Source organism: Botrytis porri (genome assembly GCF_014898465.1).
Source record: "Botrytis porri strain MUCL 3234 chromosome Unknown BPOR_002, whole genome shotgun sequence".
Classification (NCBI taxonomy): domain Eukaryota; kingdom Fungi; phylum Ascomycota; class Leotiomycetes; order Helotiales; family Sclerotiniaceae; genus Botrytis; species Botrytis porri.
Genome location: NW_024066076.1, coordinates 1,994,954 through 2,009,030, shown reverse-complemented (window position 1 = coordinate 2,009,030; position 14,077 = coordinate 1,994,954). Strand labels below are relative to the sequence as shown.

The window sequence follows — 14,077 nt, the reverse complement described above, 5'->3', positions numbered from 1 at the left end:
CCAAAAACAACGGCAACAACTACTTCAGATCTAGATCTGAAACCCTCGAGATATCCCAACCAGTAACAGAATTTCCTCGAGGAATCCAACGAACACTGAGTATTAGATTTTGAGCATCGCTCTCTCATTTATTCTCTCTAGACAGTATATATCTTCCCACAAATACACAAACATATTCATTTTATCAAGAAAGTGCGCTGTTTTGGCGTTTGTATTCTATGGCTTTTGGGACTCTCGGTCAAGGTATTTGATCACGGTGTTTATTCTACAATTTTTTTCCTTCGCACCTGGCTTTTTGCTTGGACTGGATAGATAGATATATAGTAGAAGGCGTCGATATTCGATGGCACAAATCTGCTGAGTGAGTACTTGTTATTGACCATAGTATGGGCATGAGTATGGCTTGATTCTTCATCCACACTACGCTGTATCTCCCTTTGATGCGGGTTCTTTTTTCAGAGACACTGGATGAATGTTTAACTGCTCCAGGAAAGAATGAGAGAAGTAGATGTACTATTCTGGACCCCGCAATCATCAATACATTTGGAGTTCGTTCAATTCATGTACATGTGAGTAGCTAGATGAATGATTGTCTAAATAGACTGAGATAAACCGCCTATCAGGATTTTAAAAGACACACCTTCGGTTAATTTACTAGGACTGATATGTATTACTTCTTTTCTAAGAGTTGTAGACAGTTCAAACGGTTCTGCTTGACCTGTCCTTTTCCAAGTAATTTGTTCTTCGCTTGCTGTGAACAATCCTGAAATGTGAAATGTGAGATATGATATACAGTTAATAGAACTTCGAGATTCATTGACGACAAGCAAGAATCTTCTTCACGAATACACAGAATGACCAATACCATGAAATCGACTAAAGAAGAGCCGAGCAATCCTCATCGAAAGAGAAGGATGTTCAAGCACGGCTCATGCGCTACTCTCCCCCTTCTCTCCCTCTTTGTTTCTTCCAAAAATAGGGGGCCCACGCTCCGTCGCAAGACGCTCTAAAACAGCATATTAAAAACGCCATGGCTTCATGAATGGTATCGAATCGCGCCCTGCTACTGACTCAAGGATAGCGTAACTAACAGTTTGTGAATCTGCCCTGTTATGAATCAGGTCATCGCAGAATCCGAAAAACATCTCATCACATAACATGTCTCGATACTGATCGAGCTTTCTCGCTTTCGTCATCACATCAATATAAAAAACCCCCCCATTAATATTCCACTACGATTCCGTCTCAATAATTTCCAGCAGCTTCCAAATCCAACTTCATGCCTGCAACTTCTCAAAATCCCGTGCTCGTAATCAGTAGATATGACTATCTCGATCATTACATTATTCAACAGTTAATTCAAAATCCAGAACTCACCAATATCTCTGCATTCGATATCAGTATCGACATTCAAAATCATCAAGTCAACGAAATTCAGTGTCTAGAGATCAATCTCACATTCCATTAAACAGTTCTCAAAGCCATTCAAGAAATCTACACTTGAAGAGAAAGCCGACGACTTGATAAGTAATAACCATGACCATTTCCTCGGAAAATAGGAAAGAAGAATGGCATGCTATATTTGACGCTAATGCTGAGTCAGCTAGAATTGTGATCGTTGCAGTGAAGATACAGCGCCGTTTTAACATTTCTGAAACTAGTGGATAGAGCGGCACGAGTGAGTTGGGAATTTAGGGCTGGAGAAGAGTTACGGTGAAGCAAGGCAACAATGAGATGTTATAGTGATAATCTTGCGCCAATCTCTTCCAATCCTTCATTAATATGGATGATCTAGAGTAGATGTTAGAGACTTCACTTGAAGACGCCGTGGTATATCCACATGTTATGTTATGAGTATCTGATAGCTAAATCTCAATCGGGATTCAATGACCTGGGAGACAATGATAAAGGTCGCAAATCGTGTGTAGATAGACCGTTCTGACTGATCCGAACTAGATTGCGATTGTTCTGAATCCATTCATTATAATATGCTAGTATAATTCCATACTCCATTCACAATTTCCTCAAATCGCAATCCCCAAAGCCACTTAGTCGTGTATGCCAGAAAACAATCCCTTAACGCAAGCCATCCATGCCATGATCATTATCACCAAAACTCCTTCATCATTCTCATCTCATCTGTGTTCGTCACAACATCACCCAATAGTACCACCACGAATTGCACAGCCTCATCTACTCAAGGAATAGCTTCATACGAACCACTTCCAGAGTTATGTGCCTCTCTATTCGAGAACAACCAATAGACGACCAAACCAAGAATGGGGAAGAGGAAAACGACCAAGCACCAAAGAAGCTTGTGGGAAGGAGGACGGCTGGATTTAAGGACCTCGACTGGAGATATGTGGTTAGATTGATTCGATTGAAGGAATGAGATGGAGGTGAAGGAAGGGGGGAGACATACTGAAAACGATAATATCAAGAATCAATACGATAAATCCAATCACTCCACCACCAGAACCATATTTCCATGCATTGCCATGTCCAGCAGTTTCAATCGGTTGAGCAAATGCCAAAGCGAAGAAGAAGAATTGAAGAAGGAAGGCGAGAGTATTCTGGAACATAATTACTGATTGAATATCTGATACTTTGTGCGTGGTGTTGTATATTGTGTGATGTCGTGTGCTTTGTGTTCTTCAAAAGTCTTTCACAGTTGATGAAAGTAGGGAAAATGTGGTTGTGGTGAGATTATCATAAGTTATTGACCGGTTTATGTATAAGATTGCACGCAGGTAATGGTTCGAGATTAGCGTCGTTTATTGATGTCATATCTGGCTTTCAATGCGTTACAACCAAGGAAATTTACTTTTGCGGGGGAGGGTCAGCTGATAGGGGAAGAAAGGCGGAGAAGCGTATTACTAATGAGTGGGGTATATAAGAGATCATCTCTCGAGTTAAAGTTACCTCTTTTAATTTATTACAACTTTTGCCACCCACATAAACCTACCCTTTTCTATGGGGGATTTTATTGGTTAGTTCTCTTCAGTCGGACGCGCGAATGTCCAATCATATCGTCGTATTGATTGCTTACCAAATAATTTACGTCGTGACTGTAGGCTGTGTTGGTGCAATTATCCAACGATTGGATATTTAACGCTGTCGATTGCTTTTGATAAGCTAGAAATATACGCTAGCACTCTTGCAAACTGGGACAGGTCCCTCTAAGACCTTGCTCGTCCTGCCGAAGTTACGCTTATTACTATAGCAACAACACGAACTTGAGACCTTGGGAATGTGAAGTTTTCACCGCAGACCCCCTTGAAGCATTCACCGTCATTTTGAGCTATTGCTGTCTCTAAATCTACACATCGATCACCATTGCGCTTAGCCTTGATGCTCTTGCTTAGTACTGCAAATCCTCTAACCTCTAAATGCTAGTAACCTCAGCCCTAGTGAAGCAAGATCGCACTAAGATTCTTGCTCGCCCGACATGGATTTATCATGCTAGGCCCGGAAGTCGTGAGTAGTAGACGTGCGTATTTTCAAATTCCCTGCGATTGTAGGCTTAACCTCGGATTCTCAAAGTAATATTGAAGGGATGATTGCCAGCATGTTTTTACTTCTGAAAAGAGAAGCAAGTTGTTCCAAGGTGATGAAAATAAGATTGCTTACATGCTCTCAAAATAAGATCCAGAATCTCGGGCACCTGACTATATATGAGTCTCTAGGCTTGACTTTTTCTTGCAATTTTTGGAGTCACCTTTTGCGACTAAAAGATCAATGTGATTTCTTTCCTTCTAGATACCCTTTGCATGCTGAGAGAGAATGCTTGTTAAGGAGAGCTTTGAGATGTCAATTTATTCATAGGTCATTGTCGCTCGTCGGAAGTGAAATCGTTACTGTCACAATGTATGTCTCATTGTTGGATCCATCTTTGTTGTCTTCTATTTCAACCAAAAGACTATGCACTCAGAGCATTCTCTCTTATTTTCTAGATTCGGTGGTAAAGAAATACGAAAAAAGAAACAAAGATTGAACTATGGCACGTCCAGTTCCACAAACCTTGCTACAACAGTACATTGTCCACTTAGCCATACTGGAATTCGATATCCAACATAACCGCGAGCTTTTATATCTGGAGTCCAAGGCCGGACCGTGAATAGTCTGTGCTACGGTTCCATTGCATACCTAGTAGGTACTATGTAAAAGGGTAAAATCGATGGATCAAAATGGAATGTAGTCTGATCTTCCATGCGCTTTCTCATATCTTCCGCCTTTGATTTTCAGGTGTAGACTATAAAAACACCTCGATCAATCACAAGTGCAGTAAGTAAGGATCTCTGACATATCTATTTCTAAGAGTCTAGTGCGGTATCTCTCGTGAAAGTCATTACTTTACATGCCTACAGACATACCTTGAGCGATCAAAAGATTGAGATGGGAGAGGGAGCTGCCAGGTCCAATGAGATTTCTCATCGTTTGTATTTGTTGACTAGATTTGTTATGCAGCAGTGAGAAAACGCAATGGCAACGCAGACGCACCTACTCGCCACTCAGAAGCTATCATTCTTCCTCGCTTCTGTGTAGTTGGTAGGAAAGGATTATACTAGGTAATCATGGGCTTCAAATCGCATTGCCTCACCCTTTAAGATACTCTGATACAACGTCTCTTCGTCTAAATGGCATTAAAGGCACAACAACTAGGTATAGAAGCTATACGATAGTTAAGAAATAATGTGCATTACTAAAAAAAAACCATACAGTGTTGATACTCCAAGAGTTTTTAACGTTAAAAGTGCAATACATGTAAATATCTTCATCTTCATCCTCATCCTCCTCCCCCACTCCCACTCCCAACACCACTCCCAACACCTCTCCCCTCCTCTCCCCGCCAAAACCCCCCCAACGGCAAATTCCCCAACCCCTCACCGCCTTCTTCCCCAGATTTACTCCCCACTCTTTAACCAATTAAATCGACCCTTGAAAATTCCAAAAAGTTTTGTTGCACATCTCAATTTTTGGTAAAGTTTTCCAACGGTCACCATGCCAAATTCCCTTAAATTTTCGAAAAGTTACATCGACTGGGAATAAGAGGGATTTGAAAAGTTACCTCCGAGATGGTGTTTGGAGATTTGGGTGGTTTTGGTGGTTGTGGTGGGTGGTGCTGGTGTTGCTGGTATTGGATATCGTCTGATGTTATTTGGTTTGGGTAGGTTTTTGTTGTGGTTGTAGTGGTGAGTACTTTTCTACTATATTGGGATTCACTTTCTGGCTTCTTAGATAATTAGATTTGGTTAGAGAAGGTTTGTCATACATTCGAGAATCTCTACTCGTATACCTTCAATGTTTTTAGAAAAACTATCCGAAATCCTTTCCGTCTATGTGTTCTTGAAAATATGGTGGTGGCATTGAGTAGACCCATTCGCGTTCAGGTAGGTTCACTTCTTGTTTGAAGAAGTGATCGTACTCACCCTCACTCATGCTTGGGTAAGAAGGGGAGGTGTGGTGATCTTGATTGAGTGTCAGATGAATCATCACTTTCCATGCACCCGATATTTGGATTCATCTTCATGTGTTTGGAAGACTCGATGAGCTTGAGGAGGAAGAGAGATACAATTCTGTCAAAGCGACTTGGATGTCTCAAATAACAGAGAGATGCTGAACAAGTCAGAGATTATTGAGATCTCCCGTGAGGTAATGCAGCAACGACATTGAGTTTCTCGGTTTCTCACATCATTTACGCGAGCATATCAAGCTAGCAACCGCCCATTGAGCTGTGAGAAATGAGCTAGTCTCAACCTCACCGTATCTTCTACAGTATTTTTTACTTTACAATAGGATAGGCGGGGAAACATGGTAAATACAGTAGAGCCTTAATTCGATGATTCACAATTTCCCCAATTTTCCAGGAGACCCGCTGAAACACTAAGCGTCAAAGTTAAATACTCGAGCACGAGGTTTCATTTCTCCACAACAGCTTTCCTTTGGGTAAGAAAGGCGATTGAATGTGAGGCTTGACATACATTGTACTTCCATTGCGAAGTAGACAGCGACGAATGAAAGCGGAAGCTCTATCGTAGTTGACTTATGTCTAATCTTTGCTGTTGCCGTCGTCGAAGATGTGTATCTTTCTGTCATTTTTATATATATTCTCCTCAGATGATTGAATGAGGTGGAATTCTTCAAAGGATTTCGAAATGAGGAATATTCTGCAAATACTTTATTGTTCATGGTTATGGGTCTAAACCAGCGAGATTGCCCATCCATCTCTCTGGCGACTCTGGTCATTGAGTTTCTGCCAATCTGAGGAATCGATTAGCTATTTATTTCAGTTCCTACGCCTTAATTAGTCACACATACATGTTTCTGTGGCTATTTCGAGCTTGTCAAATTGTTCACCGGGAATGCACCGAAAGAACATCTCTATAAGAGCTCAGCCTTTCCTAATTCTCTACGCAACCTGTTTAGACCAAGAAAGACAGCTTTATACCAAAAGTAGGGAGGAGCAGAATGTTCGAGGTATCATTGGACCATACTATCAGAGAGCATTTCTACATAAGAAATCGACGGTATCCTGGTATCCCGGTATCATACTGAGTACTATATTTGCGTTCTCACCGTTGCCGCTTTCGAACTTGATGCTGTTTTCTTATGCTGTTTAATCATTTGGTATGATCATTGTCGGAAGATTCCTTGTTGAACACCTTTTACTTTCAAGAGAGTGAGTAATGTATGCCAGTTTTCACGATTGCAATTCCATTAATTCTGAGCTTTCTCCTTTTTGGTAATAAACAGTTGCCACTTCCGCTTCGACCATCGACCTCTCTCTTTAGGACTATTCGACTGCCTACCGCCCACGGTCGAGCGCTTATGCGTTCTTAAGTAACCCTCCTGATTGAGTGAATGATGTATAGATGGGCATGTGGGAAGGAGGAAAGCTGATGATTTTTGGGAGCGAATACTATTGATTTTATTTATATCAAGGGAGATACCTGATCAGTTTTACGGTACATACCTATACCTATATATAGACATATACCACTACAAATAACATTTTCAACTTTCCAGGTACAAGGGAACAATGACGAGCTTTATATAAATACACACTCTCCGCGTCTGACCACAGGTCAGATTCACGGGGGTTTCATCTACACGATTGATTGCAAATCGAGAGATGGGATTCTGCAACACAACGAGAGGAAAGCAAATTTTGGTTATCATTTTTACAACCAGTGTTGTCATTCCCCACAAAGCTTCAGGAGATGAGATGAGATCATATTTGAAACTGCGAAAAGACAGGTTTGACGTGCCTGGTCGTTGCGGAAGTAACGAAGATTCAAATTCCATCAATCCTTCATTATGTCGATCAAGCACAAGACGTGGGTCATGAAGGCATCTAATGAGAAGAACCAACATGTTGTGATATTGTTAGGTATATGGTAATATTGCACTTTTGGATATTGAGGCTTGGAGGAATTGTATTTATAGAGAGGCTGGTAGAGAGGCTGGTATATATATATAGAGAGAGAGAGAGGTAAATGTGCGGACTTGTAGTGATAAGTGGTATGATGCATGTAGAAGGAGGGGTAGGTAGTGAATGGGTATGTGCAAGTTTATCAATGAAGAGAATCTATTCACTTGAGCAAGCCCCTCCTCGCATCCTTCAGATACGTACCTATTTAAAAACTCAGGTCCTTCTCGAGTTCAGATATTTAAGACTTCGTAGTGAAAACCATGGCCATGCAAATTTAGGCTGATACTTCTATGACTATGGGCTCTATCATATGATAGGGTTCAGAAAGATATCGTTTGATGGTATCCAAGAAAACCTGTTAATGTCGTTAAATCCGTACTTTTCGTTGTCGATTTCACCAATAAAGTAGTCTATCATGGGACGATAGTCACAACTAAGAAGACTTTTACCCAAGAATAGCAGCTCAGAACAGTAGAACTTCTAGCAATTTCCCTTCCTCATTACAAAGAGACCCAGTCAGACGTGCAGACACACTGCTTGAGCGTTGTCGTTATCCATCATCTGGTGGTATACCTCAGAAAGTTCTGTTCGTGGTTCAGTCTTATTTAAGCCAGGTATTTTCGCAATTTCTCGGTTGTGGAGCTGAGGTATTCAAATCGGGTGAATGAAAAATCAAATGACATATCGTATGATTATACTTTGTAGATGCGGGGCTGGTTCCTACTTGCTTTGACTGAATAACTAGGTAACTATGCGAATTGCGTCTGTGGTGACAGAGAATTCACTAACGTCGACTATCTAAATTCAGGAGGACATTTATGTACCAGTGGTAGAGACTGCTGCGTAACCCATATTCAAGGAAAGTACGACAAATACAAGAGAAGTACGACAAATTCAAAATATTGGTAAATGGTTTCTCTGCTGACTTCAGCTTTCTGCTCTACTTATTCAGCGGCTAATTTCTGACCTAAGGTCTCCTCCCTTCTGCTCGTACAATCATCTCCATCCGAGGTTCACAAGAGTAACACTTTCATTATTGTCGTTAAAAAATTCTTGCTGCTATCATTCTTGTGAAAAGATCAGACCATAGCACTTTCCCTTGCGAGAGATGCCGGATCAGGGAGTGCATAGAGTGCTGGATAATTCAATAGTAGACACGTCTTACTTCTCAACGTCCTATCTAGTTCATAATTACCAAGACCTAATTGAAGCACGGTCTAGCTTTACGTTTGGGAAGAGATGGAAATATGTTTGATAGGAAAATGTAAAGATAAGGAAATAAGTTGAGAATCTTGTGATTTGCCAGCTGATCCTGTCGAGCTCGCGTGATTCGAAGGTTCTAGGCACTGCTGGACTACATCTCTTAAGTATCCAGCTACCTAGGTAGGTAGTAAAAGTTTGTTCACAGCAGAAGCTGTTCTTAAAAAAGATATTAAGCGATGGGTGAATGATGCTCTTGGAAGGTACGTGAATGGCATGTGCTGTCTAAAAGACTTGTGGGTATATTGCATAACTAGCGAGCTCATCATTGCAGAGAATAAGCCCATTACTATGAATAGCTGAGCATGAACTAATCAACATTCGATAAAATATTGATTGAATCTTCCTCAAAGGAACCATCAAAACCATGATTCACTCATTCGAATAGCATCCGCATGCTCTTGAGTATTCACTTCATAGATCCGCATCTTGCCAACCGCTACCTATTGATTCTCTCCCACGAGTATCTAGATCATAACTCCCCCCTACTCCTTGGTCTTTCATAAAAGAAGAACTCAATCTTAGGCCTTTCCTCCCTCTCCTTCCACTTCTCTGGCACATCAACCTCGATATACCTATCCGGCACTGCTTTAAACCCATGGCTTTCATATAAATGTTTCGCAATCACTGTCCCCTCGATATACGCTGGTAGACCGAGGGAATCGGCTATGGCGGTACCATATTGCATTAAGAGCGTACCAGCTCCGAGACGTTGGTAAGATGGATGTGTGGTTAAGATGTCGAGGACTATGAGATATTAGGAATGCAGATGTGGGTTATGGAGGCGATCAGAACTTGAGATGGAGACAGGAGGAGAAAGAGAAAAAAGAACTTACTAACGCAAGGTTCGCCTTTTGTTCGATTAATTTGATGTTGATGAATCCAATTTATTAGATACTCAGCCCATTCATTTGAATCTTGATCAGGGTGCCAGTCAACATTAATTCTTTGCTTCTTCTGCTCCTCGCTCAATGGTTCTGTATTTATGAGCCATTTCGCTGCACTTATAAGAGTTCCTTGATAAAGTATCAGTATCCTTCAAACTTGTGTCCTTAACCTCTTGAACTACACCCCAACTGAACAGCACAGCAGAGAATTGAAATAAAGTTCAAGCATACCATGCCCATCAGCAACCTTCACATACTTGGCTTTCTCATCTCTCACCCAATTATCAACTAATCTTTCAACCGCCTTTTCTCTCTCTTCCGTTTCAGGAAATAAGACAAAAAAGAATGGTTCGTGTGGATTACTGAAAGCGGCAATCTGTTGAGCCAGGATAGCTGGACCGTCTGTCAGTGGATCACCAGGAAGAAGGCGGAGACTGGAATTCGAAACGTTGATAGGAACAGGATGAGGGATACTGGTGGAGGGGTGGGAAGTTGCGCGGGATACCATGTTTTACGGTTATGGAGAAGATTGCGGGGATTACTATGAGAGAAAAAAGGACAGCTGTTTATTCCTTTGATGCTGACAACGATGAGGTAGTAACAGGAAATGTCCGATCACCCTTCCATCACATTACAATGTTAATCATACGGAACGAGCAGCCGATCCGGAAATTGAAATTAATCATGAAATAAATCACCAATAATGGCCTATCAAAGGCACAATTTCGAAATATGCATACACACAGACTCAGACGCCACCCGTTCGTAACCCACAAATCGGCTTATATAATACTACTGTGGTCGATACCGGGACTCCTACAGGTTAAGTTTTAATTCTCATGCCTGGGAAAGAATCTGAAAGTCCTGAACCCTTGCGCGAGTTTGACAAATTGTTAGAAGATGTGCTTAAATCAGTTGATGCACAGGGAGCGACAAAGCAGCGAGGATACCAAGACAGAAGTGAAATAGGCAAAAATTGGACAAGCATAGTTTTAAGCGGAAGGATCAACAAGCCTGTAGGTATGGATAAGCCGTTGAGCCAGGACTAGGCCAAGGAGAATGTGACTCTTGTGAATTTGCTTATGAAAGAGGGGGAAGTAGATTAATGTGGGCAATGTACGGATATATAATAGTTCCAGCGCGACTATCCATTGAAGGCGTGGCTGCGAAGATGATGTGATAATAGCTGATTGGATTATTTGAACTTCCAAGCAAAACGGTTTATCCAGGCCCCAGAAAGCTCTGATCATTCGAAGAACTCTATTTTTCATCAATTCGCTCGCTTTAAAGGAGATGATTGAATTGGTTCCCGACGGTTTGGAACCCAATCGGCAGACGGCAATACTACATACAAATATTGGGTCAAATGGGGCCTTAAGTTTATAAATTTTGATGATAGACCCTTCTTGTGCTCTTGATCCGATGTTCTGCGATGTATGGAATTCTTTCGAGGATTTGATGATGTGGCGTGCTGTGGGAGCTGGCTTGCATGAAAACTGCATAAACGACAAAAAATCTGAATTATGATAGATAAAAAATGCTAGTCTGCGAGTTCGCCGAACTTTTCCATTGTCTAATGAGAATTACAAGATCTATAATCTAATGCAAGTAGCCAAGAAATGATCGATAAATCCGTCGAATAAAAACAATGTGATGATTTACTGCCGTCTTCTGATAGGATCAACAATTGGCCACTTGTAAGCGTGCTTACCCCAAATCATGTAAAAAACCACGCTATAGAGAATAGCAGCAACAAAAATAAGGCAAGACCAATTCATGGTAACCGGAGTAACGGCTTGGGTATTAGGCCAGAAGCTGAAGAACATGGTGATCGTCGAATAAATCAGTCCAGCGATGTTGGCAGTTGGACCAAGAATTGGACCCAGTTTCCATGGTCCCCAATGTATTTTGTCTTTGATTGGGTCTTTTCGAAGGCGTTTCTTGAGAATCAAGATGACTATAAGATCAGATTATTAACATTGCCTATCAAGAAAAGATTTTGGAGCAATATGAGAGAATCAGGAGCAGATGTTATACTAAAAAATTAAACAGGATTTTCAATAGCCTAGACTGCAGTTCCAAAATGGAAGGCTCCGAATTTCTGAATTTGATCAGAGCATTCAGATGCTTTGAAACGTTTAATTGGGTTAGAACTTTCAAACGGTTTGAATCACTGGAATCATTTCAAATATTGAACTGAACCACTTTTGAACTCTGAGCTATCCCATCCAGCCTGCAAGTCTGAACCAATGAAGCATTGAAGCAGAACGAATAAATGGGATGAAGCGGAATAGTGGAGGGTCAATTGGGGATAGAATTAGGAGAAGCAAAAGAATTGTGGGCGGTTTACTTACTTGGGATCATATAGCTGGTAAAAAATGCGGCGACATTAACAGAGACAATTGAGTTGAATGCTGCAGTACTTCCAATATTTATGAGTGCCAACAGGAGCGAAATGACTGCGCTGACAAAAATAGAGTATATGGGCAATGCCGTTGGTTCATGAACCTGCAGTCAGAACGTTAGTCAAAAAGGATCAGAGGGTTTGATTAACTATACTTACGCGAGATATATATGCGCTACCTGGCACTCCATTGTCTCTAGCGAAAGACCATAATAAACGGGAAGCAGTCGCCATGATACCAATTGCCGCGGCGAGGAGAATGAATATTATAATTAAAGTCATACCAGTGGCAGCAGCGTTGCTATTAGTAGCCCCCCTAAATATCTCGATGAATGGAAAGCCACTAGGAGAGGTCAGAGCAACATCGATGTCCCCTAGACAAAAGAGAAGAGCTATAAGCAATGCGAAGCCCAGAACGCCATTTAAGACAATACTACTGATCATCGCCCAGGGTATGACTGTAGAGGCATTGTGAACTTCTTCACTCATATGGCAAGCAGAATCAGCTCCTGAGACAATGTTAGCTCTGTCCTGACATCGAACGTAGAGAGTATGAACGAAGAAGGTGACTTTACCGAGGAACGAGAAAACGGAAGTAATCAAGCCAATGAAGAAAGACGTTCCATTTGATGACCAACCCCCACCGTTGATAAATGTAGCAAAAACATCGCTTGGTTTTCCATGGGGTGCAAGGTAGACTAGAGGGATAAGTATACCAAAAAATCCAAGAATATGTATGCAAAGAACAAATCCTTCAATCTTTGGCAACCAACGAGCCAAATACGTATTGACGAACAGAATGAAAGCTAGAACAGCATAGAATATCAAAGTTGCTTGCCATCTTTCAGGAACGTAAGTTGGATGGTTCAATATCACTAAAGCCTGGATCAATGTTGCGCAGAGGAAAGCTACACTTGCTTGACCTGCTTGCCAGCCAATAACTGTAAGCCAGCCTGTCATGTATGAAAGGAATTTAGCGTGAGATTTGGGTGCAAGAATCGAAACCCAGTGATATTGGCCGCCACTCAATGGCGTCCTTAGTCCGCCTGTCAGATTTATGAACTCGCGATAGGAAGGCTATACGCACATGGAAGACATCTCTGCCAAACTTGCAACAGTACATAATGTTCCAAAGAAGCAAAAAATATAACCGTACTGGAAATCTCACGTTAGTATATGCTACTAAAGTTTGAGTCCAGGTAAGATTGAAATGGAAGCTTACAACTAAGCCTGCCGGTCCTCCATTTTGAAACCCGTACAGGAAGACGGCGAACATTCCTTCCCATGTTGAAAGCAGACTACAGACAAATCCTGCGATTGACAAAAAGCCAAAGTTACGCTACATTATTTCAGCTTTTGTTGATGGTAGTTCTCTTTGGCACATACCTTTAACTGTTGACGTTTTCCAAAATACGCCATTTCTTGATCATCTCTGCTGGTGTTGCCTTTCGAGCGGGCATGGGGTATTTCATCAGAAGATGTCGACCTAGCCATCACACCCAATTCCACATGTTTGTCTTCCATGATTAAGATCAAATAGTTCTATCAGAAAAATGCCAATCGCCGCGCGAGCTCGTGAACAACAAACAATAGCAATGGAAATGAAGAGAAATAAAACAAAAGAAAATTATAACGGGGATTAAGAGTTATTTGCCCTTCTTCAAAATACACTGCAGTCTGCAGAATAAAACCCTTGCATGGATCACCGAGTGGCAGACAGGGGAAAAGAAATCCTTGACACCACCCGCAGGATAAACTGTCTCATTGCAACCATTTTGGTAAATATCCGATGCACCAGATGGTAGCGAGGTTGTCTGTATGTTATGATACGTTTACTGGTGCAAGGGATATCCGAATATGCATTTTGATCAAACTCCGCTCCAGCTTGGAAGGAAACAAATTGTAGAATCTGGAGCAATGTTAGCTTTCTCGGCTTTTTACTAGGTGGTTATAATAGTAACGGGCTTAGCGGGGGAGCCTTTCCTATCAAGGTTAGCGTCTCACGTGGGTTCGGCAAATGCTAGTTCATGCGGAGGATTAATTTGATAGACGCCTCATCGCCGCCGTATTACACACATTTAACTGTCCAACATT

The 14,077-nt window shown here is 41.5% G+C and overlaps 3 protein-coding genes across 3 annotated transcripts; all 3 read right to left on the bottom strand.

Annotated features, from left to right (window-relative positions):
• Nucleotides 1-1,860: 1,860 nt before the first annotated feature.
• EAF01_001612 (uncharacterized protein) lies at nt 1,861-2,812 on the bottom strand. Its single transcript, XM_038909862.1, has 2 exons — nt 2,423-2,812; nt 1,861-2,352 (listed from the first exon to the last, which is right to left on the bottom strand). Exons 1-2 carry the CDS (start codon nt 2,580-2,582, stop codon nt 2,198-2,200), a joined length of 315 nt encoding a protein of 104 aa, XP_038774674.1. The 5' UTR covers nt 2,583-2,812; the 3' UTR covers nt 1,861-2,197.
• A 6,097-nt stretch (nt 2,813-8,909) lies between these two features.
• Nucleotides 8,910-10,317, bottom strand: EAF01_001611 (uncharacterized protein). The gene is made up of 3 exons (XM_038909861.1): nt 9,811-10,317; nt 9,529-9,708; nt 8,910-9,439 (listed from the first exon to the last, which is right to left on the bottom strand). The coding sequence occupies exons 1-3, from the start codon at nt 10,085-10,087 to the stop codon at nt 9,165-9,167; spliced, it is 732 nt and encodes a 243-aa protein (XP_038774673.1). The 5' UTR covers nt 10,088-10,317; the 3' UTR covers nt 8,910-9,164.
• A 920-nt stretch (nt 10,318-11,237) lies between these two features.
• On the bottom strand, nt 11,238-13,507 carry EAF01_001610 (uncharacterized protein; the record flags this gene model as incomplete). The annotated part of the gene is made up of 7 exons (XM_038909860.1): nt 11,238-11,536; nt 11,934-12,087; nt 12,143-12,492; nt 12,559-13,019; nt 13,071-13,138; nt 13,206-13,322; nt 13,370-13,507. The coding sequence occupies 7 exons, from the start codon at nt 13,505-13,507 to the stop codon at nt 11,238-11,240; spliced, it is 1,587 nt and encodes a 528-aa protein (XP_038774672.1).
• Between the last annotated feature and the right edge of the window lie 570 nt (nt 13,508-14,077).

Bases quoted from the DNA above. Each gene is read 5' to 3' on its own strand.
- EAF01_001611 (XM_038909861.1), bottom strand. From the start codon at position 10,087: ATGGTATCCCGCGCAACTTCCCACCCCTCCACCAGTATCCCTCATCCT. The intron at 9,709-9,810 runs GTATGCTTGAAC...TACTTTATCAAG, and splicing joins GAAGGTTGCTGATGGGCATG to GAACTCTTATAAGTGCAGCG. The intron at 9,440-9,528 runs GTAAGTTCTTTT...AATATCTCATAG, and splicing joins AAAAGGCGAACCTTGCGTTA to TCCTCGACATCTTAACCACA.
- EAF01_001612 (XM_038909862.1), bottom strand. From the start codon at position 2,582: ATGTTCCAGAATACTCTCGCCTTCCTTCTTCAATTCTTCTTCTTCGCT. The intron at 2,353-2,422 runs GTATGTCTCCCC...ACATATCTCCAG, and splicing joins TCTTGATATTATCGTTTTCA to TCGAGGTCCTTAAATCCAGC.